Source organism: Aedes albopictus, chromosome 2, assembly GCF_035046485.1.
Source record: "Aedes albopictus strain Foshan chromosome 2, AalbF5, whole genome shotgun sequence".
Lineage (NCBI taxonomy): Eukaryota > Metazoa > Arthropoda > Insecta > Diptera > Culicidae > Aedes > Aedes albopictus.
Window position 1 is genome coordinate 148,153,462 of NC_085137.1, and position 25,020 is coordinate 148,178,481.

The 25,020-nt window shown below is 39.9% G+C and overlaps 1 protein-coding gene across 2 annotated transcripts in view; it reads left to right on the forward strand.

Moving 5' to 3' along the window:
• Positions 1-25,020, forward strand: part of LOC109428851 (protein Star) — a 143,392-nt gene that overhangs the window by 17,019 nt on the left and 101,353 nt on the right. The window contains exon 1 of one of the 2 annotated variants that reach the window (XM_029859452.2): positions 2,679-3,851. The exons of the other annotated variant lie outside the window; for it this stretch is intronic. Within the exon in view, the coding sequence (XP_029715312.2) occupies positions 3,835-3,851 (17 nt within the window). The 5' untranslated portion in view covers positions 2,679-3,834. Of the gene's footprint in view, positions 1-2,678; positions 3,852-25,020 lie in introns of those variants that run through there. 2 annotated transcript variants of the gene reach the window in all.

The window sequence follows — 25,020 nt, forward strand, 5'->3', positions numbered from 1 at the left end:
CATATTTCTTAAATTTCATTTTAAATGTCTGGTATATGAGATAATCTGTAAGAATTTTGTAAATAATGTAAAGAAGAGGTTATCATATGATTCTTGGTTAATGAAGCATGAAAATGTTTAAATTTGGCAACGAAACATGAAAATTAGAATGAATTGGGGCAAAATAGGTCACATCCCTTGCTCATCCATGGTAAAATAAACTCTATCTAGTTTTATTTAAGAGTATTTGCATCATAATTTCATGTTATTGCATGAAAACTTCGAAAACAGCTTGAAAATATATGAAAAAACTAATTTTTCATAGTTTTGAAGGAATATGAGGCAAAATGGAACATTATCGTGATATGGGCAACTTGAAAATGCTCCACCCTCGTGGTGGATAATCTTTGCTGAAATATTGAACGTTTGTCAAGGATGTAGATCATCAGCGGAGATCTTCATATGCTTTCCGGACATATTTGGCACCGAAACATCAAAATTAGAGTGAATTGGGGCAAAATAGGTCACATCTCGTGCTCTTCCATGGTGGAAAACAACTCTATCTAGTGTTTTTTAATGAGTATTTGCATCAGATTTCAAGGAATATGGGGCAAAATGGGACATTATAGTGATATGGGCAACATGAAAATGTTCCACCCTCATTGTAGACAGAGATTAAAATTTTCATTTTCAGTGAGTGAAATTCAAAGTGAATTTTTAAAATTCTCAACTGAGGGATCAAAATAAAATTCATTTTGGTGAATGAATTTTCTCACCTATTCATTCATTTTTCTGTCACTGACAATTGTCACTGAGAAATATAACTAGACCGTAACCTCCGATTGTTCTTCTAATCACCTCAAAACTTGTGTATAGTAGTTAATTAGAATACTAATTAACTGCTCTATTTGTCCATTAAGTCGGATTGTGCGTCTGTTATCAGAAATTGGACATTTTACGACGTGCGAAAAAATATTCGTGACAGAGAATTGAATGAAAAAAGAGAGGCATTCAGCTGACAATGAATGTGACTACACACGAATGAAAATATGAGAATGTCAATCTTCACTTTCAACCTTCGAATTTTTTACACACTGATTGTGGATCATCTTCGCTGAAATATTGAACGATTGTTTATAGATACAGATCGTTAGCGGAGATCTTCATACGCTTTTTGGTAAAATTTAGCACCGAAACATGAAAATAAGGGAGAATTGGGGCAAAGTAAGCCACAACTCGTGCTCTGCCATGGTGAAAATCAACTCTCTCCAGTTGTTTAAGAATATTTGCATCATGATTGCTATGATTTGAATGGAAACATCGAAAACTGCTTGAAAATCCATGGATAAAACTAGTTTTTTTCATAATTAATAAGTAGTGTGGGGTAAAATGGGGCGTTATAGTGATCTGGTCAGCACGGAAATGTTCCACTTCAATTGAGAACAACCTCTACTATAGTATTTAACGTTTTCCCGGGTTATATGTCGGCTGCAGAGGTTTATCTTTGCTACTTTGTTATGTTTTGCATAAAAATAGTGCAAAAAAGGGCAAAATGGGGCGAAATGGGACCTTTCCCGTGGTCTGCACAAAACGAGACCACCACCATTCGATTCCTTATCATTTTTTACATAGAAATAGGTATTTGATGCTTTTCCAAATCAGCGGCTTCTAAAAGTTGCGATTTTGGGTCCATTTTTTCCCACTGTGGCATTGAGTTATCCGAACTCAAGGTTAGTTTGAAAATCGCTCTTGAACCACGACATACAGACGTAGCAAAATGCGATTAAAAGCATCGTCACAAAAGCATAATCACCCAATGCTAACTACGCTGTGTTTCGCAAATCCACTGAGTAGATGGCGATATTGAGCAAACGTCAAACAGGAGCGAAAACGATGCGAGCGCCGTGAGCGAGCGATTTGCGAACTACACCCTTAAATGAAACAACACAGCGCACGAGTAACTTTCACGCAGCGACCGAAAAGACAAAAGAATTTTCACGCAGATTTGTGTAACACTGGATCAACACAAAAAATGTGCTGATCCGGTGTTACACAAATCTGCGTGAAAATTTTTTTGTCTTTTCGGTCGCTGCGTGAAAGTTACTCGTTGCTCTGTGTACATCGAGTTCTGCGTGTACAGAACATTTGAATTATTCGTTAAAAAGAGAAACGTGCTTGGACTGTGCGTGTGCGAAAAAAATGTCCTAAATGGATTATTAGATGGTTAAATAAATAAACATTTTTTATACATATGTTATACGATTCCCTTGCAAACATGATTTTCATTCCAAAACGATAGCATCGAATTTTTCAGCAGGTATCATTAGACGGACGGCCAAGCGGACGACGCTCCTTCATAGAACCTCATTCGGCTTCTTGGGCACCTCGATAAATTTACTGCTTAGCGTTCTCTTCTGTCGCGACGTCCTTCTTCCGTCCGGCTTATTGCTCTCTTTCTCGAATCTCCGAACTGAGATGGTTCTGTCTCTTGAAATTCTCACTTGCCCGATTCATTAATACTTCTTTCCCGCCCGGCTTCCATCCGATCCGGAGGATCCTTTCGAGGCCGGGTACCTCACTGCAAGCGTCGGACACTTGGTATTCTCACACACTGTTGGAAAAGCGTCGTCATCTCTAATTTTGTCAGCCTACTCATTCCGTTCCTTCGTCCGGTCGATGCGTCATTCTCTCCGTCGTCGTCGTTATTTTATTGGTCGTCGCAGCGTCGCAGGGCAGGTCGCCTCGCCGCCGTAACACTTTAGTAGCACTTCTACTTCCGTCGAGTTAAGACGCGCGTTCGTCATCGCCGCCTGCTCATTCGTCGCGGTTCGCTGTCTGTCTGGCTGTGACGAGAGAACCCTCCTCGTTCATAATCACCTTGGATGGAGTAGAATCCATCCACCGGAATAGTGGTCGGTTGCTGTCTTGCTTTTTTTTTTACTCGGGAAACTCAAATTTCATCGTCTGGATTTCTTCGAATTAAGCTTGCGTGAGTGCGGTTATCGAAGCGATGATGGTTTTGCATGATCGAAAGTGATTTCGGCGGGAGATTTCTTCTTAATAATAATTGCGAAACCTGTCTGTTTGTGTCTGTCGGTAAGAAAGTGAACTCGTCGACTCCGACTCCGAGACGTTGCACTCCGTGTTCTTCCTTTTTGGGTCATCGAAGAAAAGTGAAACACTTTGTGGGCGGCTCTTGGTTCGATTTGGCTTCGGTCGGTGTTTCTCAGAGGGAGACGAGTAGAGCCCCGCCAGGAGGAAAGTGTAGAAATTGTACGAAAATTTTCGGTTTATCAATAGACGCGGTGCAATGCATAAGTGAGTTCAGTGCGAAGGTGCAGTTCTCTATGAGTCATGCAGCGTTACATAAGGAGTAGTTGACGAATAGTGAATGATTCTACGTACTCTATCGGAGGGAACGGCGAGATCGATTCGATTTATCCAAGTAATCGTAGAAATAGACACCTACCCAGTGCAGCCTACTACGCTTGGTTAGTGAAGTGCAGCTGTGGTACCGAGAGATCGTAGTAGGCGCGAGAAGTTGTTGTTTACTTCGAACGTGGGCGCGCAAATCTCGTTGGAGTGGAAAATAAGGAAACATTGGTGTTACACAGCTCTTGGTGTGGCGAAGAGTGAGAGTGAAAATTTACTGTTTGTTCGTGTTGTGAGTGATTTGTTTATTGTTTCCCTGTAAGCGTCGATCAAAACGTGCGTTTTTGATTGGTGCAATCTGTCAGTGGTAGTAACAGCAATACAATCGCAGTAACCGCTGCGTACAACGAGAGAGCAAGCAGAGATCATCTCCACAAAGCAGTTATTCGGAGTTTGCGGAATAAATCGAAAGACAGCATCAAGATGGGGATTTTCAGCTTGTAAGTTGTTACTTTTAATTGATTTTAATTGTTGTTAACGGAGAATGTCGTGAATTTCGTTTAATTAAAAAGACCGGATATAATTGCGATTGTTTTATGAAATTACCAGCAACTTTCAAGTCTCTTGGATTACAAATTCTCTAGTTTCAAGCTCTGACGGTTTATGCGACCGTTGATGAATGAAGACGACCCTCCCATCATGACGTGTCTTTTCACTATGGTAGACACGGATCTACCATACGAAAACTGAACGCAATCAGTCGGACATTAGGCCGTGTCGATTTTTGCAAAATTGCGAATATACAATCCCGAATAGTCACAAATGGTTGCAAATGGACCCAAATGAAGCCCTGCAAAATTTAAAAATTCTAAAAAATCGGTAAGCTAGTCCGCAATCGACTTGAAGTTTTATATGGGAATTTTAATTTTTCAGTATGGGGAAATTCAACTTTTCAAACTTTTGAAGAAAAAGGCACATTAAAGCAACTCTAAAAATCCGCTCCCCCTCTGAAGATTTAGTGCATATATTAGGGAACATTTTGTTAGAAGACAACTTTTTAGTTGCACTTAAGATAAGGGCGTTATTAAATTTCGAAACAATGGACATTTTATTCGCATGATTTCTAACTTCTTTAATTGGCATCACTGCACGTTTTGCGTGTTGAAGAGGGTGGTAACAGCCATCTGCGGCGTCACCACCCGTCGCTGGATGGAGACGCAAGTACCTGATAAAAATGAAATAGTTAGGATTGTAAATATTCTTGCGATATTGCTTTATAAAAACTTGGTATCTTCGGCAAAGTTGTTGGCATGGCCAAGAGCTGTCCAGTGATGAACTAAATCATTGGCAAATTCATCGCTGGGCGGCGCTAGTGTGCATACAATCTGCATGCAAAAGTATTAACGTATATGCGTGTATCTCAATAACGTGATAATTTAACTGTGTGGTGTCTTCGACAAAGTTGTTGGCTGGGCCACGGGCTATCCAGTGACGAACGCAATACAGTCTAGACTCCTACTACACGGTTAGTTCGGGGGTGCAGTAGGAATCCGTGTTGTATGAATCCCAGAGCTTATGGGATTTCGCCTAATTGGGATTGTGAGTGAATATATCAGGAGTATTACAAGATAGCACCATACTTTCTTTGGCAAAGTTGTAGTATAAGAATAGATCTACCACACAATGTGAACTAACATCCAATTAGTTGGCAATTTGGCCGATAGAGGCGCTATGTAGAAGTGGTTGCTTATGTTCACTCGCCAGTAGAAGTACTCAAAGTTATCGCTTGCGATATCTCAAGATCTACTTGATTTGGAACAATGCTGTATTCGGCAAAGTTGTTCAGTAGGTCAAGCACAATCTGGTGGTTAACCAATTAGTTTGTGATTTCGCCGCTAGGTGGTGCTAGTTGTCAAGTAAAGTTTCAAACTTCTCTAGCTCACGATCCAGAGCAGATAGAAAAGTGCCGTCTTCGTCAGAGTTTTTCAGGAAGTAAAAACCTATCTGGTGATTCAACATTTAGATGGTGATTTCGCCGCTAGGTGCCACTAGTTGTTAAGTAAAATTTCAAACTTCTTTAGCTCGCGATCCAGAGCAGATAGAAAAGTATCGTCTTCTGCTAAGTTCCTTAGGAAGTCACGAACAATCATGTGATGTAACAATTAGTTGGTGATTTCGCCGCTAGGTGGCACTAGTTGTCATTTAAAATTTCAAACTTCTCTAGCTCGCGATCCAGATCAGATAGAAAAGTGCCGTCTTCGTCAGAGTTTTTCGGGAAGTAAAAACCTATATGGTGGTTCAATATTTAGTTGTGATTTCGATGCTAGGTGGCGCTAGTTGTTAAGTAAATTTTTAAACTTCTTTAACTCGCGATCCAGAGCAGATAGAAGAGAGTCGTCTTCGGCAAAGTTCTTCAGGAAGTCAAGAACAATCTTGTGATGTAACAATTAGTTGGTTATTTCGCCGCTAGGTGGCACTAGTTGTCAAGTAAAGTTTCAAACTCCGCTATCTCGGGATCCAAAGCAGATCGAAAAGTATCGTCTTCGGCTAAGTTCTTCAGGAAGTCAAGAGCTATCTAATGACTTAACATTTAGTTTGTAATTTCACCGCTAGGTGACGCTTGTTGTGAAGTATAGTTTCAAACTTCTTTAGCTCGCGATTCAGAGCAGATAGAAAAGTGCCGTCTGAAAACCTCTCTGGTGATTCAACATTTAGTTGGTGATTTCATTGCTAGGTGGTGTCGTCTTTAGCAAAGTTTTTAGGAATTCAAAACCTCAGTGGTGATTCAACATTTAGTTGATGGTTTCGCCGCTAGGTGACGCTAGTTTTTAAGTAAAATTTTAAACTTCTCTAGCTCGCGATCCAGAGCAGATAGAAAAGTGTCGTCTTCGGCAAAGTTCTTCAGGAAGTCAAGAGCTATCTAATTAAATAACATTTTGTTTGTGATTTCACCGCTAGGTGGCGCTATTTGTCAAGTAAAATTTTAAACTTCTCTGACTCGCTATTCAGAGCAGATAGAAAAGTGTCGTCTTCGGCAAAGTTCTACAGGAAGTCAAGAGTTATTTAGTGAATTAACAATTAGTTTGTGATTTCGCCGCTAGGTGGCGCTAGTTGTCAAGTAAAGTTTCAAACTTCTTTATATCGGGATCCATAGCAGATAGAGGAGGGTCGTCTTCGGCAAAGTTCTCCAGGAAGTCAAGAACAATCTTGTGATGCAACATTAAGTCGGTGATTTCGCCGCTAGGTGACGCTCTTTGTCAAGTAAAATTTCAAACTTCTCTAGCTCGCGATCCAGAGCAGATAGAAGAGGGTCGTCTTCGACAAAGTTCGTCTAGAAGTCAAAAGCTATCTAGTGATTCAACTATAAGTTTGTGATTTCGCCGCTAGGTGGCGCGAGTTGTCCAGTAAAGTTTCAAACTTCTCTATCTCGCGATCCAGAGCAGATAGAAAAGTGTCGTCTTCGGCAAAGTTCTTCAGGAAGTCAAGAGTCATCTTCTGATTAAAAATATAGTTTGTGAATTTGCCGTTAGGTGGCGCTTATTGTCATGTAAAGTTTTAAAACTCTATCTCAGGATCTATAGCAGATAGAATAGTTCTGTCTTCGGCAAAGTTCAACAGGAAGCCAAGAGCATGCTGGTGATAAAACAATAAATTGGTGATTTAGCTGCTAGGTGATGCTTGGCTGCTCGGAATCCATAGCAGATAGAAAAGTGTTATCTTTGGCAATTTTCTTCAGAAAGTATAGACTATAGAACGACCTGGTATTTCAACAATTAGTAGGTAGTTCACCGCTACTTGGCGGTAATTGGCAAATAGAATTTTGAACATCTCTATCTTGGATCCAGACCAGGGTCGTTCTCTTCACCGCCACGCAAAGAAAAAAAATCATCCCGATAGAACAACATTGACGACTAGCTTTTTCATTGCCGGTAAAGGGTTCCACGATGAACCCGAGGATGAACCTCAATGATAAATAGTCGACCACCAACGTTTTTGTAGTCCTTTTTGTTCCTTGTAAACGAGCGGGGACCGGCCAAGGAAACGCCACCAGGAAGTAGCATTTATTAGTGTTTCAGCGCGTATGCTATTGTTGCACCGCAATAGTTCTGCTGCTTAATAGTAATCCCAAGTAACACGCTTGTCACATAAGAGTGGAACAAAAACCTGCTGCTGTAACTTTTATGTGACAAGTGCGTTACTTGGGAAGGATTGACAATTCAGAGGTCCGATGTTTGATCCCAGATGCAAACTTTTTTGTACATATATTGAAATTCATATTTGTGTGTTACTGTGCGACAACATAGACTCCGTCTACAGACAAACAGACGTAACACTCTTAAACATGGCTTGGCACGTGCATTTAAAGATCAATTCGACACTGATTCTTCATTAGGGCCTAACTGAAATTTTCGATTCCTATTCATCGATCCTCTCTTTGTGTTATTACAGAATGTGTATTGAGTTTTTCCAAAAATTTTTGATTGAAATGCGAAGGAGATGACTACATCTTGCTATAGAAACAAAAAGAATATTAATTTTGTTTGTTTTGGTCAAGTTATTAGCGAAAGAGAGAGTCGACGAAGAGAAATCGATCAAGTCAATTAGGCCCTTATGAAAAATCATTGTCGAATTCAAATTTCCACTATCCTTCCACCAGAGGCGCTAGTGTTCGATCGTTTTGACGTTTGCCAGTGTACACGTTGCTGAATCATGCAATCGACAGTATCTTGAGTGGTTCTTCGAACAGGTGCGCTCATGGAAAATATACCAGGCAAAAGTTTTGGACGTCTGTTTGTCTGTGCTTCGTTGCTTAGCGCACTTGAGCCAAAAGCGAAACAAAACGACGAAAGATTTCATTTTTCTTAAAAATGCAAGCCCTTCATGCAGCTAATTGTTGAATCACCAGATTGCTCTTGACTTCCTGAAGAACTTTGCCCAAGACGACCCTCTTCTATCTGCTCTGGATCCCAAGATAAAGAAGTTTGAAGCTTTACTTGACAACTAGCGTCATCTAGCGGCGTAATTATCAACTAATTATTAATTCACTAGATAGCTCTTGATTTCCTGAAGAATTTTGCCGAAGACGACACTTTTCTATCTGCGCTGGATCGCGAGCTAGAGGCAAAATCATCACCTAACAGCGAAATCACCAACTAAATGTTGAATCACCAGATAGCTCTTGACTTTCAAAAGCACTTTGCCGAAGACGATACTTTTCGATCTGCTTTGGATCCCGAGATAGCGGAGTTTGAAACTTTACTTGACTACTAGTGCCACCTAGCGGCGAAATCACCAACTAAATATTGAACCACCAGATAGGTTTTTACTTCCCGAAAAACTCTGACGAAGACGGCACTTTTCTATCTGATCTGGATCGCGAGCTAGAGAAGTTTAAAATTTTACATGACAACTAGTGCCACCTAGCGGCGAAATCACCAACTAATTGTTACATCACATGATTGTTCGTGACTTCCTGAAGAACTTAGCCGAAGACGATACTTTTCTATCTGCTCTGGATCGCGAGCTAAAGAAGTTTGAAGTTTTACTTAACAACTAGTGGCACCTAGCGGCGAAATCACCATCTAAATGTTGAATCACCAGATAGGTTTTTACTTCCTGAAAAACTCTGACGAAGACGGCACTTTTCTATCTGCTCTGGATCGTGAGCTAGAGAAGTTTGAAACTTTACTTGACAACTAGCACCACCTAGTGGCGAAATCACAAACTAATTGGTTAACCACCAGATTGTGCTTGACCTACTGAACAACTTTGCCGAATACAGCATTGTTCCAAATCAAGTAGATCTTGAGATATCGCAAGCGATAACTTTGAGTACTTCTACTGGCGAGTGAACATAAGCAACCACTTCTACATAGCGCCTCTATCGGCCAAATTGCCAACTAATTGGATGTTAGTTCACATTGTGTGGTAGATCTATTCTTATACTACAACTTTGGTGCTATCTTGTAATACTCCTGATATATTCACTCACAATCCCAATTAGGCGAAATCCCATAAGCTCTGGGATTCATACAACACGGATTCCTACTGCACCCCCGAACTAACCGTGTAGTAGGAGTCTAGACTGTATTGCGTTCGTCACTGGATAGCCCGTGGCCCAGCCAACAACTTTGTCGAAGACACCACACAGTTAAATTATCACGTTATTGAGATACACGCATATACGTTAATACTTTTGCATGCAGATTGTATGCACACTAGCGCCGCCCAGCGATGAATTTGCCAATGATTTAGTTCATCACTGGACAGCTCTTGGCCATGCCAACAACTTTGCCGAAGATACCAAGTTTTTATAAAGCAATATCGCAAGAATATTTACAATCCTAACTATTTCATTTTTATCAGGTACTTGCGTCTCCATCCAGCGACGGGTGGTGACGCCGCAGATGGCTGTTACCACCCTCTTCAACACGCAAAACGTGCAGTGATGCCAATTAAAGAAGTTAGAAATCATGCGAATAAAATGTCCATTGTTTCGAAATTTAATAACGCCCTTATCTTAAGTGCAACTAAAAAGTTGTCTTCTAACAAAATGTTCCCTAATATATGCACTAAATCTTCAGAGGGGGAGCGGATTTTTAGAGTTGCTTTAATGTGCCTTTTTCTTCAAAAGTTTGAATAGTTGAATTTCCCCATACTGAAAAATTAAAATTCCCATATAAAACTTCAAGTCGATTGCGGAGTAGCTTACCGATTTTTTAGAATTTTTAAGTTTTGCAGGGCTTCATTTGGGTCCATTTGCAACCATTTGTGACTATTCGGGATTGTGTATTCGCAATTTTGCGAAAATCGACACGGCCTAGTCGGACATTGTCCTGTTGATGGGCGACATCGAGCCCGAAATCGGTCGACGATAGGTAAATTTTAATATCTTGACGATAGTGAGAACTATAAGTGTTACGTCTCGTCTCACGTCGCGCTTATTGTGAATTCTTACGTTAGCACAAATCACGTAGATTTAATAGTGAAAAAATATTTCCCAGCCTATTGGGTAGTATGCAGATCGCAAGGAATTTCTTGGCCTATCTCGATGCGTGGGAAATTCAGGCAAGGAATCGCTCAAGAAATAAGAAAGCGTCGCTTTATTCCGGATCCTAGTACGGAGCTGAAACGAAACGTCAAATCAAATGGGGCTTGCTGTGTTAAATTTCTTGACCATTCCGGTCACGGAAAAATAATGCACTGAACGAAAATTACTTGAGCGATTCCGTTTCAAATGCATACCTCGCATATCTCGTTGCGTGGGAAATTCCTTGCCTGAGTCGCCCAAGATACCGATTTTAGTCGAATGTCTTATTTTCTTCATGACATGATTTCTAGCAAATATGTCGTATTTTGAGCATTTGGTGAATCTATTTGGTAACTATTAAAGATATACCGCAATCATGCGGCTTGCCAATACAGTATCTTCCTGTGGGCTATTTGAGCCCGTATGAATATTAATTTCCTTTCTCGATCAGCCTAGATAGCTGTGTTGTGTCGGTAGCGATTGTCTCAATTAGCTGAGAATAACACTACGGAGCGCCTGTTCCGGTGGTTTTCTAGTAAAAATGAAATGGAAAACTCACTTATCATGCCTCTAGCATGTGTGCTCAACAACGCAATCGTTGCTACACTCATCTCTGCACTAGCTACTAGAGATGTATGTGTATCGATTGATCTGTTGGAAATCTCAACAGGAAATACGTCTATTGTTCGGTTTATTTACCGCATGATGCATCATATCCTACGGATGCTTTCAAGCAAGTCATTGCATACTGCACTTCAAAAGGCCTTCCGCTATTTGTTGGTAGTGGTGCTAATGTTCATCATATAATCTAAGGCAGCTCAGACATAAATTTGAGAGGCTCCAATTTGATGGAGTACTTAAGTAGTACAGATCTTGCATTACTTAACATAGGCAATCGCCCAACCTGCATGGTATCTGTCTAACGCTTTGCTCTAGCAGAATTAGTCACGAAATGACCAATTGGCATGTGTCAGATGAAGAATCATTATCTGACCATCGCTACATCTACGCAAACTTTGCGTTTCAGGAACCCCCTGTCAACCAACTGGGATCTTTTTACTGATTTGGTTGCGGTCAAATTTCATGGATACTAACCATCCATTGACACTCCAAGTGATTTAGATGATGCCGTTGATACTACAACGACCTTCATCATGGAAGCTTTTGAAAAAGCTTGCCCTCTACGGTCTGTGAAGATCACAAGAGGAACCCCATGGTGGAACTCTGATCTGGAGAAACTCAGGAAACAATGTAGAAATAGTTGGAACAGACGACGTTCGACTGGTTCGGAGGCTTTCAGGTCGGCTCGCAAGGCCTACAGGAAAGCTCTCCGGTCTGCTGAACGATCCGGCTGGAAAAACCTTTGCACAAATGTTTCCAGTTTGAGTGTAGTCAGTCGGTTAAATAAAATCCTTGCGAAATCTAAGAATTTCCGAGTGAACGAACTTCGTTTGCCAAATGGCGATCTGACTTCCTCTGATGAGGAATTTCTGGAATGTTTATTCAGCACACACTTCCCTGGATGTGTGGATATTACATCTTCGGATGAACCTGATGTCTTTTCTTGTAGTTACGATTCCCTGGCTTCGGCTCGGAGTATTGTAACTATAGAATCGATTGAGTGGGCACTTAATAGCTTTGCTCCTTTCAAATCTCCTGGAGCAGATGGGATTTATCCTATTTTGCTTCAGATGGGATTGGACCATTTCAAACATGTTTTGAAAAAAAATACTTGTTTGCAGTTTTGGTTCCAGGTATATTCCCAAAACCTGGCGGGATATTACTGTGAAGTTTATTCCGAAAGTGGGTCGTGCGTCGTATGAAGAAGCAAAGAGTTTCAGACCTGTCAGTTTGACCTCTTTTCTTCTGAAATGCTTTGAACGCATTGTGGATCATCACATCCGTGATGTTCATCTGGCCAACGTGCCTCTTCATGTGAACCAACATGCCTACCAATCTGGTAAGTCCACTGTGACTCTTTTACACAAGGTTGTTCACGATATCGAGAAAGCGTTCGCTCAAAATGAATCTGGTTTGGGTGTTTTCTTGGATATGGGTGCCTTTGACAATGTGCCTTTCGATGCCATATTGGAAGCCGCACGGAGTCATGATTTATCTCCAATGATTTCCAATTGGATTCATCAAATGCTCAAAAACCGATATCTCTTCTCGACATTGCGTCTAGCAGGGATTAGGAAATTGAGTGTTTGTGGATGCCCCCAAGGGGGAGTCTTGTCACCGCTTTTGTGGAATCTCGAAGCAGATACGCTATTGAGGCAACTCAATATTAGTGGTTTTCCTACTTATGGTTTTGCCGACGACTACCTAGCATTGTTTGTTGGTATGTGTATCACCACCCTTTTCGACCTGATGCAAAACGCTCTTCAGGTAGTTGAGGGTTGGTGTCGCCAATATGGCCTTTCGGTAATTCCGAGTAAAACATCTATTGTTCTTTTTCACGGAAAAGCGAAACCGTAATGGTGTTCGACCCTTACGTCTCTTTGATTCTGAAATCAATGTGACTGAACAGGTAAAGTACGTTGGAGTCATTCTTGATTCCAAGCTTTCCTGGACACCTCACATTGAGTTCAGAATCAAGAAAGCTTGTATGGCCTTTGGGCATTGCCGGCGAACCTTTGGTACAACTTGGGGTCTTAAACCCAAGTATATCAAGTGGATCTACACAACTGTTGTTCGGCCAATATTGGAAAATGGATGTCTTGTGTGGTGGCAAAAGGGCGAAATGAGAACGATCCAATCAAAGTTAGGCCATCTGCGAAGGATGTGCTTAATGGCGATGTCTGGAGCGTTCTCTTCAACTCCCACGGGAGCGCTCGAAGTTCTCTTTGACGTTGCTCCACTTGTGATTGCTTGTGATTTTCCATATAGGACATTTTCTGGTTATCTGGAGAGAAGTATTTCAGACGGCATCGTATTGTGACGATTTTCGCCAAATTCTTTGCCGCGACGAATTTCCCGAGCCGACTTTTATTTCGGATGCGATGGAACAAAGCCTACGCAACGGAAATCGGATGGTTTAGATGGATAAAGTCATATACTTCTGTTCAGAAAGCCAGGCTGCTATTAAAGCACTTGCTTCGGCCAACTCTAGGTCGAAGTTGGTGACCGCTTGTCGAACTCAAATGGAGGAGCTGATTTTAGCAAACGCTGTTCACCTTGTATGAGTACCTGGCCATTCTTCCATCGCTGAAAATGAATTGGCTGATGAGTTAGCTCGCACTGGAGCATCACGACATGACTTCATTGGCCCTGAGTCAGCTATTCCGATATCGAAGTGTTGGGTAAAGCTTCAGATTCACACCTGGGCTGCTACTCAACACAAACAATACTGGAATAGTTTGGAGTCATGTGGTCAAACCAAATTGCATTGTACTGAGCCATCTCCAAGAATGGCGAAGTATCTTACAAATCTGTCAAAGCAGAATTGCAGCATTCTGGTCAAAGCATTGACTGGTCACTGCCGACTCAGCTATCACATGACGAATATTCAGCAAGCTGATTCATTTGCCTGTGATAGCTGTGAATCCGATTATGGAACTTCGTATCATTTGATATGTAACTGTCCAGTTTTTGCGCAACTGCGTTTCCGAGTATTCGGTAAACACTTATTAAGTGAAACTGACTTCAGAAACCTGGATCTTCAGGATATTCTGTTGTTCTTAACCCGCTGTAATAAAGAGGTACAGGTCGTCTTTCGCTTTATGTGCTATTACAGTGCCCTTTTAAGGGCGCTGTTTGAACCCTTTGTGGTACGCTTATGCGTTAGTACCCTCTTCCAGGGTATTTTTCCTATTTCCCAACCTGTCATTATCCCCATCCTTATCCTTATTTCCTTCCTTTTCCCTCAGGTAGATGATTAAATAGGCTATTATTTTTGGCGATGGCACAAATGTCCCAAATGGAGAATAACGTGCCTCTGGAGCCGGTCTTCTGATACATGATACATACCTAGCTATTTAAATAAGTTACTAGTCAAATATTAAGTAAAACAAATGGTTTTCCTGAGATTGAATCTACCCTTTTTTATATGCTGGAAAGCTTGGGGCAAAACAATCACTTTGAAGTTTCACACTCTTGGCGTAGAAGTGCGTGGCGTGTGTCATAGTTTCTTCTCCGTATCTACTGGTGCCTGCTCCGTGCACGCAACTAAAAAACCTTAGAAAGTTCATAAGATTTTTGCCATAATTGAACTATATGAATGCCATGAAGAAAATCTTATGAAAATTCATTTTCATAAGATTTTCTTATGTCATGCCATAAGGATAACTTATGAAAACTAGTTTTCATAAGGTATTCTTATGGCATCCATATGAATGAGTTATGGCAAAAATTCATAAGGTATTTTGATGAATTTCGTTAGTTTTTTCGCTGAGTGTGTGTCCCTCGTCTAGTGTTAAGTTTCATTAAGTCTGTACAGCCTTTGGCTGAAGACGGTGTCCGCGTCTTTTTTTTATTATTATTTCTTTTTAATGTCCATTTACATTTAGTTTTTTTTTAATCAAAATAAATTTAGGCTTTTCAAGTTTCTTATATAAATTTAATCAATCTGTCTCAATATTGAAGTATTTTGTCAAACATTTTGTTACATTTACGAAAGTAAAATGGACCCTACCAATACCCGTTCCCACGTTAAGCGCCACTATTACGAAAAAATAATGAAGCACTACAAATGCATATTAAAATATGACATATTGTAGTGTAACACTACAAATGCGTAATAAATTAGTACAACGCCTATTGGACATATGCAACACAGAACATGAATTTTGCCCTATTACCTAAATAAATAACAATTTCCGATTTCAGGATGACGAGGTTTCATAAATGTTGTTGGTCCATTAGTCAATCCCGTAATCGTATTTTCTCTGGCAGGTTGCCTTTAGTTCGCAGCATTAGTTGCTTTCATAGCGTGAGTTTGGTCTAGGAATTTTTAATCCTGGGACATCCTGAATCAGATTTTAATGTGAGAAGTCTACACTTTGATATCTCTGTTAGGGAAGTCTTTTAGTTGATATCAGTACCCGAAATGATCTAAATGTAGGCCATCAATAAGAGACACATGGATAACTCAAGTTGCTAGCACTACAAATGTGCATTTCATTTAGGAAAATATTAGCAGGTTAAAATAGAATACGCAGAGAAGTGGAACCATCTCGGCAGGGGTCCAATTTTGGACACTTTTCTGCTATAAGCCAATTCTGAACCAATTGACACAATTTTTGGAACGTGATGAGATACGTATGATATCTAGCCATGTACAAAATTTAAAGTCAATTGGTTCAGAATTGACTGAGTTATAGCGAAGAGTGCCCAAAATAAAACCTGTATCCGCAATAATCGGGACACAGAAATACAGCTGTAAATCTGTAATGGATACATTAAAATTGCTCAAATTTGGCCTAATAACATCTTAAGATGTGTTGATTACACTTACAAAATTTCATGTGAATCAATGCAGTACTTTTTGTTATAGCAATGAAAGAGTAGGATGTATGCCATTGAATTTTGTGCAGCTCCTAGTTTTGCTTGTCAGCGCTGCAACTTTTGAATTTTGCAAAGGTAATGGCTGAAATTTTGAACACAAACTTCTCAATCAACATTCGTTGCATAGGCAAAATTTCAAAAAAAAAAAATCAATAATTTTATTGTCGAAACATGCATTGGGACTGAACGTGATTTAGCCCCACAGACATCATTAGTCAGCACCTTTTATTGTACTATTGTACTATTGAAAGTACTATACCAATAATCATCAACTACCTTTCGTGAAAATTTCATGAAAATAGGCAGAGAAATTCAAAAGTTATTAATAGGCAAACACCGCACATGAAAAATACGAAACAAAAACTAACTAACACTCAATCCTATCCACACCAATAGCTTTCAAACCAATTGATAAAAGTTGATGAAATTTTGCAAGAAAGTGTCTCTATAAGTATCGAAAATGCTAACAAAATTTCATAATTATCATCACAAAACTTTGAACTGTAGCGTAAAAGAACCATCTACTATGCGAATGAAAATTGGTCATGATTGTACAAAATGCTTAAAACCACGTCTGTTTGTTTTCCATCCACAGTTAAAAGTAATGCATCGATTTTTATGAAATTTGGGACAAATAATAAACATACACCAAAGAGTTCTCAGTCAATTATTTGGCCAACTTTACCGATTCATTACAGAGCTACAGCCGTACTTCTGTGTCCCGATTATTGCGGATACAGGCTTTACCGGCCGCTGCCCAAGTGGTTTGCTACCCTAACACAAAAATAAAACTTGTAACAAATAAAGAAATAGTTATTTATGTAACGAGTTGCAAAAAGTTGATTTTTTCACCACGAGTCGTACATTTATCCAACGAGGCTTGCCGAGTTGGATAAATACGGAGAGTGCTGAAAAAATCGAGTTTTGCTACGAGTTCCATACAAAATTTTATGCAATGATTTTTTTTTCATAATGCAACCCATTTGAGTTGCATAATGTTCATAATGCAACTCAAATGAGTTGCATTATGAACATTATACAACTATTTTTCATTATGCAACTCATTTCAGTTGCATAATGAGCCAGTTCGGAAAAATTGGCCATTATGATTTCAAAATAAGTTATATAAAATGTAAATTATGATACTGAATTGCATAAACATAATTTATACAAAGTCTTTGAAGATTTAGTGGCAACTTTATGATTCACCAGAACTTTGTTTTCTCGAGCAATAATTTTTAACTTAATCAAAAAGATCGGTTTGAAAATGTTATTCGTTCTGGCTCAATGTAATGCACTACCGTACTGAGATTGTTCTCATCTGACAAATTCGTGGCTAGTTTTTCTGAAAACCTTGTTCTAAGATTTCTGAAGGGGCTCTTACAACATTATATCTATCGGTATAGTATTGGTAGATTTTCGGCTGTTTTCTTATAACTTGATTTACACATATTCAATTCAAAACCTATTGCTGAGCTCTTAGAAAAAAAAAAATCCAGAAAATTCTTATTTAACTTTCATTAAAATGTTTGGTAAATACCTACCTTGATACCTTGTTGGCTACAAAGTAACTTTACTCCAATGCCGAGCGTATAGTAGAGCACCATATTCGTCGGTCTTGGGCGATGTTCCTCCAGTTTCCCCGAACGTGTAGGGATCGTAGATCTTCTTCAACCGCGTGCAGCCAGCGAGTTCGCGGCCGCCCACGAAGTCGCCTACCTCTACCGGGTTCTCTGCTGAATATTGTTTTCGCTATTCTTTCTTCCGACATTCGCACTACGTGTCCAGCCCACTGAAGTCTGCCGTATTTTATACGTTTCACAATATTCGCATCTTCGTACACTTGGTACAACTCGTGATTCATGCGTCTGCGCCACACTCCATTTTCTTGTTTCCCACCGAGAATTGTCCGCAGCACTTTGCGCTCAAAAACTCCAAAAGCTTTTCGGTCTACCTCCTTTAACGTCCACGCTTCGTGACCGTAGAGGGCAACCGGAAGAATCAGCGTCTTATACAGAGCGAATTTTGTTTGCGTTTGCAAGTTACGGGACCTAAGCTGGCTACGCAATCCGTAAAAGGCCCTATTCGCAGCTGCAATAGGCCTTTCCACTTCACGGGAAACGTCATTGTCACATGTCACAAGTGTTCCAAGATAAACAAATTCTTCAACAACTTCAAACACTTCCCCATCAATCACTACCTCAGCACTAACACCACTAGGCCTGCTTCTGTCTCTACCCGCTATCATGTACTTCGTCTTGGTAGAGTTAATCGTCAAGCCTATCCTCGCTGTCTCTCTCTTCAGAGGAGCATAAGCTTCCTCCACTGCCCTACGATCGATGCCGATGAGATCAATATCGTCCGCAAAACCGAGGAGCATGTGCGACCGTGTGATGATAGAGCCATTCCTCTGCACGCCTGACCTCCTAATCGCTCCTTCGAGTGCAATGTTGAACAATAAATTTGAAAGAGCATCCCCCTGCTTCAATCCATCCAAGGTCACAAACGACGTAGACACTTCGTCCGCGATCCGAACACTTGATTTTGATCCATCCAGCGTTGCGCGTATCAGCCTAATTAGTTTCGCCGGAAAACCATGTTCTGACATTATCTGCCAAAGCTCATTTCTTTTCACTGAATCGTACACTGCTTTAAAATCAATGAACAGATGGTGAGTCTGCAAGTTATATTCCCGAAATTTATCTAGGATCATCCGCAGCGTAAACATTTGATCCGTCGTTGATCGGCCCTCACGAAAACCAGCCTGGTATTCGCCGACAAAGGACTCCTCAAGAGGTCGCAGTCTGTTGAACAGGACACGCGACAGTATCTTATACGCCGAATTTAAAAGGGTAATCCCTCTGTAATTGGCACACTCCAGTCTGTGCCCTTTCTTGGTTTGGTAAATACTTGACAGAATATTGGGCAATTCTACTTTAGATTCTCGGAAATATTAGTCAGTTTCCTTTTGACATTCCTAGTGAAGCTCACGAAGATATTGCAACATCGATATTTACTTGATTTTAGTATCAGGGATACCATGGGTTCGCTCTCATTTTCTTCTTCATTCCTAAATTTAACATCTCAAATACAATATTCATGTAGCGTTGCTATCAGTCAATCACGTTGTTAATAGATTTATTCATTAAGTAATTTGCATCTGAAATATTTTCACCCCTAGGTAGTTGGCGTCTTCTGCAAAGTGTTAGATAGGCAATTTCGTCCAGTACTGTATATGGCCTCCAAATTAGTGCAAGTAGAGCATATCTATTTTTTGGATGGATAACAGTTCACTTAGCGGAGATGAACCAGCCCTGGGGTAAAAATCTCTTAAAAAACAAAAAAAAAGTTAAGCTAGCAGAGTTGTAGAAGAGTAATTTAAATCAGTTTGCTGAATGGGATAGATCACGAAACCCGTCTCCATATCGATCATGCGATGCAATTAATCTCATAAAAAGCGCAACGATTGCTCGCTTTTGTCTTGACGCTTCTTAGGGCCGATTTGTTCACCCTGGTGGATTAGCCGTACATCGGGTTCAACTATATAAGTAAGCCTGGCTTACCGGTTAAGCTGAGGTGCAGAAATCGACCCTTAGAATCACTGCCAAAGCACTGATCTCAAAGCTGGCTTGAACTGGCGGCAAATAAAAAGTGCGTAAAGGAAACTGTTGCGTTGTAATTTGAAACGTTGAGTTTTGACGAGCAAAAAAAAACGCAGAATAGATAGCAGATATGTACATACCTACTTCCAAGCGAGCTAAACCCGCCAAAAGTGTGCTACAGCAGCCCCAAGTGCGTGCGCCGTAAGGCCTCTCTAACATAATAGGCGACAACCAACAACGTCGGACGCGCGACGTGCCGGACGCACCATCATCCGCCGTCCATCCATCCATCCATCCATGCATGATCCGATGGCGACGACGACGACGACCCGGCCGAGCGGAAGGGCTTATGTTCGTAATTAGCGATCGCGAACGTGTTCTTCTGTAGGTGCCCGGTTCTTATGTGGATTTTTTCTACCGTCGCGCCTACCACACTGTCGCCGTGCCGCCGGCCGCCCGCGTGTGTTGGGTTGGGAATTGATCTCATTGCGCGGCAAAGGCGGCCGGTGAGGGGAATCCCGCCAGTCCGGGGCCTATAAAGGTGCGCGACTATCTCTGGGCTGGGCGGCTCTTCTCGCGCCGACATTGTAAAGAACTTATGCCTAAGTTGGTGGGGAGTGGGACAGGTGCGAGCGGGAAAGCGGGAATGGCTCCACCATTTCTTCCGGATGTAGCGTAAGAGGTCGACGATGTGGAGAATGCTAAACGAGAACCGGATTCCGGTTGAGACTGCCCAGCAGTAGTGGACGGATGGGAGGGCAAGGCGACAGTTATAATGGTTGTTTTCGTCGTCGTCATCAGCATCCAGCATCATCGTCGCCGACGGTGATCTTCTGGTACAACACACTCGGTCGTCGGATCATGAAGATTGGGTTACTTTCTGAAGTCGCGCGCAATGAGCTGGAGCAATGTTGTTTTGTAATTATGCGCTTTCTTCGGAAGGAATGAAGTGCAATCATGATGATTGTCCAGTAATGTGGTTAAAAGAGAAACAATCAAAGAAGGTTCACTGGATGTTCGCGTTGTATGGCTACAGAATTGTTTTTTTTTTCTCTCATGTACCGCAGATAGTCATGTGTTAAACATTCTAACGAAAATACCTCTACACTCCTTCTGAGAAATCCACGGAGGAATTTCGCGGGAATATCTGGAGCGATTTTTGGAGAAATCCCAGCAGCAATGGCTTGAAAATTTCTAGCATGAATTCCAGAATAATTCCCAACAAGAATTTCTAGAGGAATTCCAGTTGCAATATCAAGACATATTTCTGTAGGGATACCTTAGGGGGAAACTTCAGAAAATACACACATGGCTGCCACAAAGGTAGACTTGGTCCCCTACTCACGTTTTCAAGAGCTCCAATCTTGAAAATTCGTAAACTAATGCTGTTGATTTGGAAAAGCTTTTAAGCTTTTTACAAGTGAGCAAAGCCAGGATAAACGAGTGCGGCTTGGTTCGATGCTTCGTTCGTCCAGAATTGTGCCTCTAAAGTTTGTATGCAAAATTGCAATAGGATTTTCTGATGTTTCACCTTAAGGAAATCCAAATAGGAAGTCCTATAGAGGAGTCCTGGAGAAATCTCCAGAGAAATTTCTGGATTGGTCGAATGAGTATGGAGAAATTACTGATGGCGTTCATCGAGTAATATTTCATAATCCCTGAAGGAATCCAAAGAGTAATTCCTAAAAGAATCTCTAGGAAAATCCTATACATAAGTGACCCGATTTTGTCAACCGCTTTCCGGAACATAATTTTTGCAATTACGTTGCTTGTTATCCTACTTTTCACTCGCGGTTGCAACGATAAAACGGCCTACTTTTCGGCACTTTTGCCAGCACATACATTTTGCTCACTACCACGATTTCCTCGTTGGATAAATGTACAACTCGTGCTGAAAAAATCATCATTTTGCAGCTTGTTGCATAAAGAACTATTTCGCTTCCCTCAAAAATCTAAATATATATTCACACTTCCCTCTATGTTCTGCCTTTCAACAGTAGTTTGATGATGATCTCAAATGAAATGGTCAAAGTTTGACCGTTAGGTAATGAGAGCATAAAGTTCGTCGCAAAATGGGGCTGAAAAAATCGGGTCCGTACTGAATTTCGGAATTCTAGGAGGTGTTATTGGGAAAATGAGTTCAGATATCTCTAGGAACTCTAGGAAAAGTCGTGCATGAATTCCGGCAAGAACAGTGTACAATGGTAAAAATAGGTATAAAATGCGAATAAATTCAATATCTTTGCTCGGAGTGGATGGATTCGAATGAATTTTTGACAAAAATTGCAAAAATCTCTACAGTTTCAGATAAGGAGGGTGTCATTCGCCGCACGATGCACGATGTCGGAATAATTTTTCATTCAAATGTTCATAATTTTTATAGGTCAATCAAAAACGCTGATATTTTGACCAATAATAAACTATACAGTGTATATAGAAGCTCTATTGGTAGAATGCTGAGCGAAATTGATTAGGTTTTCTGAAAGTTTTAGAACTTTTAGTTATTGTTATTGTTATTGTTTATTTAACACTAGCTGACCTGGCAAACTTTGTATTGCCCCATTTAATTGTGGATCTTTCTTTACGACACTTTAGATTGGTTTAGTTCTGATGGTTTTGAATATCTGCTGTTCTCATAGATCTTATGATATTTTGTCAATTTTTCTAATGTTTTTGTTTATTTTCTTAATGTTAATGCTCTCACCCTGAGAACAAATTGAACAATTCAAAAATCTTGTTGATCACTTCTTTCGTTTATTAGTTATATGGCTACAAAGGATATGTAAATTATTGTGTGTATTAATTTTAAGGCCGGCTACAGAAGCACGTTATCTTTCATTTGAATCATTTGACTTTATCTTATTTTATCTTTGGTTGATTTTTTATGTGATGGCCCTCTCTATCATAACAGTGCAAAAAACAGCCTATTTCAAAAGAAGGAAAAATCTCAGATAAAGAATGCTGTTTGATGGTTTGGTTGCTAACCAACTCTTTATCAATGTATCGTAAAGGGACAAATCGACCATAGAGTTCACAATTCAACTGCCATAAACTACACAACAGCGCCACTCGAAAGAAAACCCTTCCATAAAAAGAAGGAAACATTTAGGTATGTTGTAAATTTTAGCAGATGGTCCGTAAATGTAATAGTGTGATTTGACAGAACAGCCTATTACTAAAAGATGGAAAAATCTCTAATGGAGTGAGCATTATAAGCAGCAGACAACCTGTGTGACAAAGAGGACATGGTGATCATTCTACCTGTGGATTTATTCTGTTCTATGAACTTCGGCCTAATAATCTCGGCCGTACACTTTTTCCTAGTTATGCAAAAATTTCTATTTAATTTGCATGAAAATCCCCTACACTCTCTGGAAGCACTCACAATATCATAGACATTCCATGCCTTCAAAAATGTCCACATTCCAAATTTAGTTTGTTTTGCACATATTATGCTGATATTCTCTGGATCTTGCTCTGGATTCTGTTTCATTAGGATTGTTTGGTTCTGCTTCCAGATTAAGGAAGGGTCGTTGACCCTCAACTTTTTAAACATTTCTTGCCTTCAAAACACTCCACATGCCAAATTTTGATTTATTTGCTTGATGAATTTTTGAGTTATGAGACATGTTTTATCTGTATGAGAGCCTTTACCTTTACCCACCACCCTAGAAACATTTCTGGTCTTCACAAACCTCCACATTTTTGACTGAGAAAAAATTAGAACTTTTTTCAGTACATATTTATTAGCTGGGAAACACACAGTTTGTGTTCAGTTATTTGAATAAATTTTATCTTTTGTCGATCTTTTCTTTCTAGAATGCCCCGGAGTGTAATCCGAAGAAATTACTTATTTTTAAATGAAGGAACAATTTAGCAGTGTGACTTGGAAAAACAGCATATTATTGAAAGACGGAAAAATCTCAGATGGAGTGAGAAGCATAAATATCGAGAAGTACAACCTGTGTTACAATGATGAAGATTTTGCTTCGTTGCATTTTGGTGCCTAATGTCCATTCGGGATATTGTTCATTCGGCTGCATGTCGTTCGGCCTAATGGTCCTTTCGCTTTTCATAGATGAAACTCACAATATTATTGACATTTTCAGCCTTCAAAAACCTCCATATGCCACATTTAGTTCCCTTTGCTTTTTCACTCTTTTGTTACCGTTGGGTTACAAATTGTTGGTTTTTGTTTTGTATTTTATGTTGAGTGTCGAACCCATCACTTTTCTTGTTTAAAAACAGTAGCAAAATATTACAGAAGTGAATGTATCAAGTACCGCTGTAACTGCGTTGTAGCTAAAAATTAGGTAACATGAATGTAGAGATAACATTCTTGATGAAAAGAAGCATACATTTCGGATGTAATTTTTTAGTAGTTTCATCTGTTTCATTTTTATTGGTTCCCTTTGCTTGGTTGATTCTCGAGTAATAAAGAAATGTTTGTTGTATGAGAGCTCCCCTTTCCAGAAGATGCAGGGTTTTCACATAGACCTAACTTCAATATACTTTTGTCAGGAATAAATCAGTTAGGTTTTATGAAGCCACTTGCTCTTACAGTTTATTTGCCTGTGTTTCATAAAATGGCTCATTCTTCAGCATACCAACTAACATAACCTGATAATGTTTGACAGTTTTCTGGTCATTTTGACAGATCTTACATGAGCAAGGTAAAAACAAAAAAAAAAGTTTACTTTGTCGACCTTGTTGCCGTTCTCTTTTTGCTCATGTTACATTTTGAAGCTTATGTTTCGAGATGTAATAAAGAATATCGTAATCATGATTGCGATATTTTCTTATTTATATATTTGACCGCTGTCCGTTGGCAACATGGTGATGGTGTTATGATTGTAGTCGTTAGTCTCCCAGATCCGGTTTAGATCATCCTTTCAACCTACCTTGCTTTTGTATTATTTATGTTTGTTGTGATTCCTATGTTGACAGGACATGTTCAAAACGAACGCCAGATGTGAAATATTTCAATTTTTTTTTTCTGAAATGCACCATTCTAAGAAGTTATTTTTTACAAAAGCTCAAAACATGCGTAAGAAAATGCATCATGCCGTACCTCAACAAATTTAGTAAATCAAGCCTAACTTTACCAAACACCATAATGTAACATATGTAAACAAAAATAATTTTTCACAGGAGGCGCTGAATCTCGTTAAGGACTACTCGTATTACTCACCTTTGGGGATGATTTGTGAAAAAATACCCGGATTTTTTCACGTTTCTGTAATGTTCAATGTATGAGTTTCTATGGGAATTGCGAACTTCCTCTCCGTTTTTCTCCGTTTGATGATTTTGTTAGATACGGTGTTTGGTAAAGTTAGGCTTGAAAGGATATAATTTTAATATATTTTTTAATCAATTGTTTGATTTGTATTTTAACGATACAAAGTTACCAATTCAGGCTCCGCGCTCCACTGAATTTTCCTTAAAATTTGGCAAAAACTTTGAAGTTACAGTAGTAAGTTAATAATCGTGACTTTTTTCTATTGCTTCATGGATATTGTGGGTATGGACTTT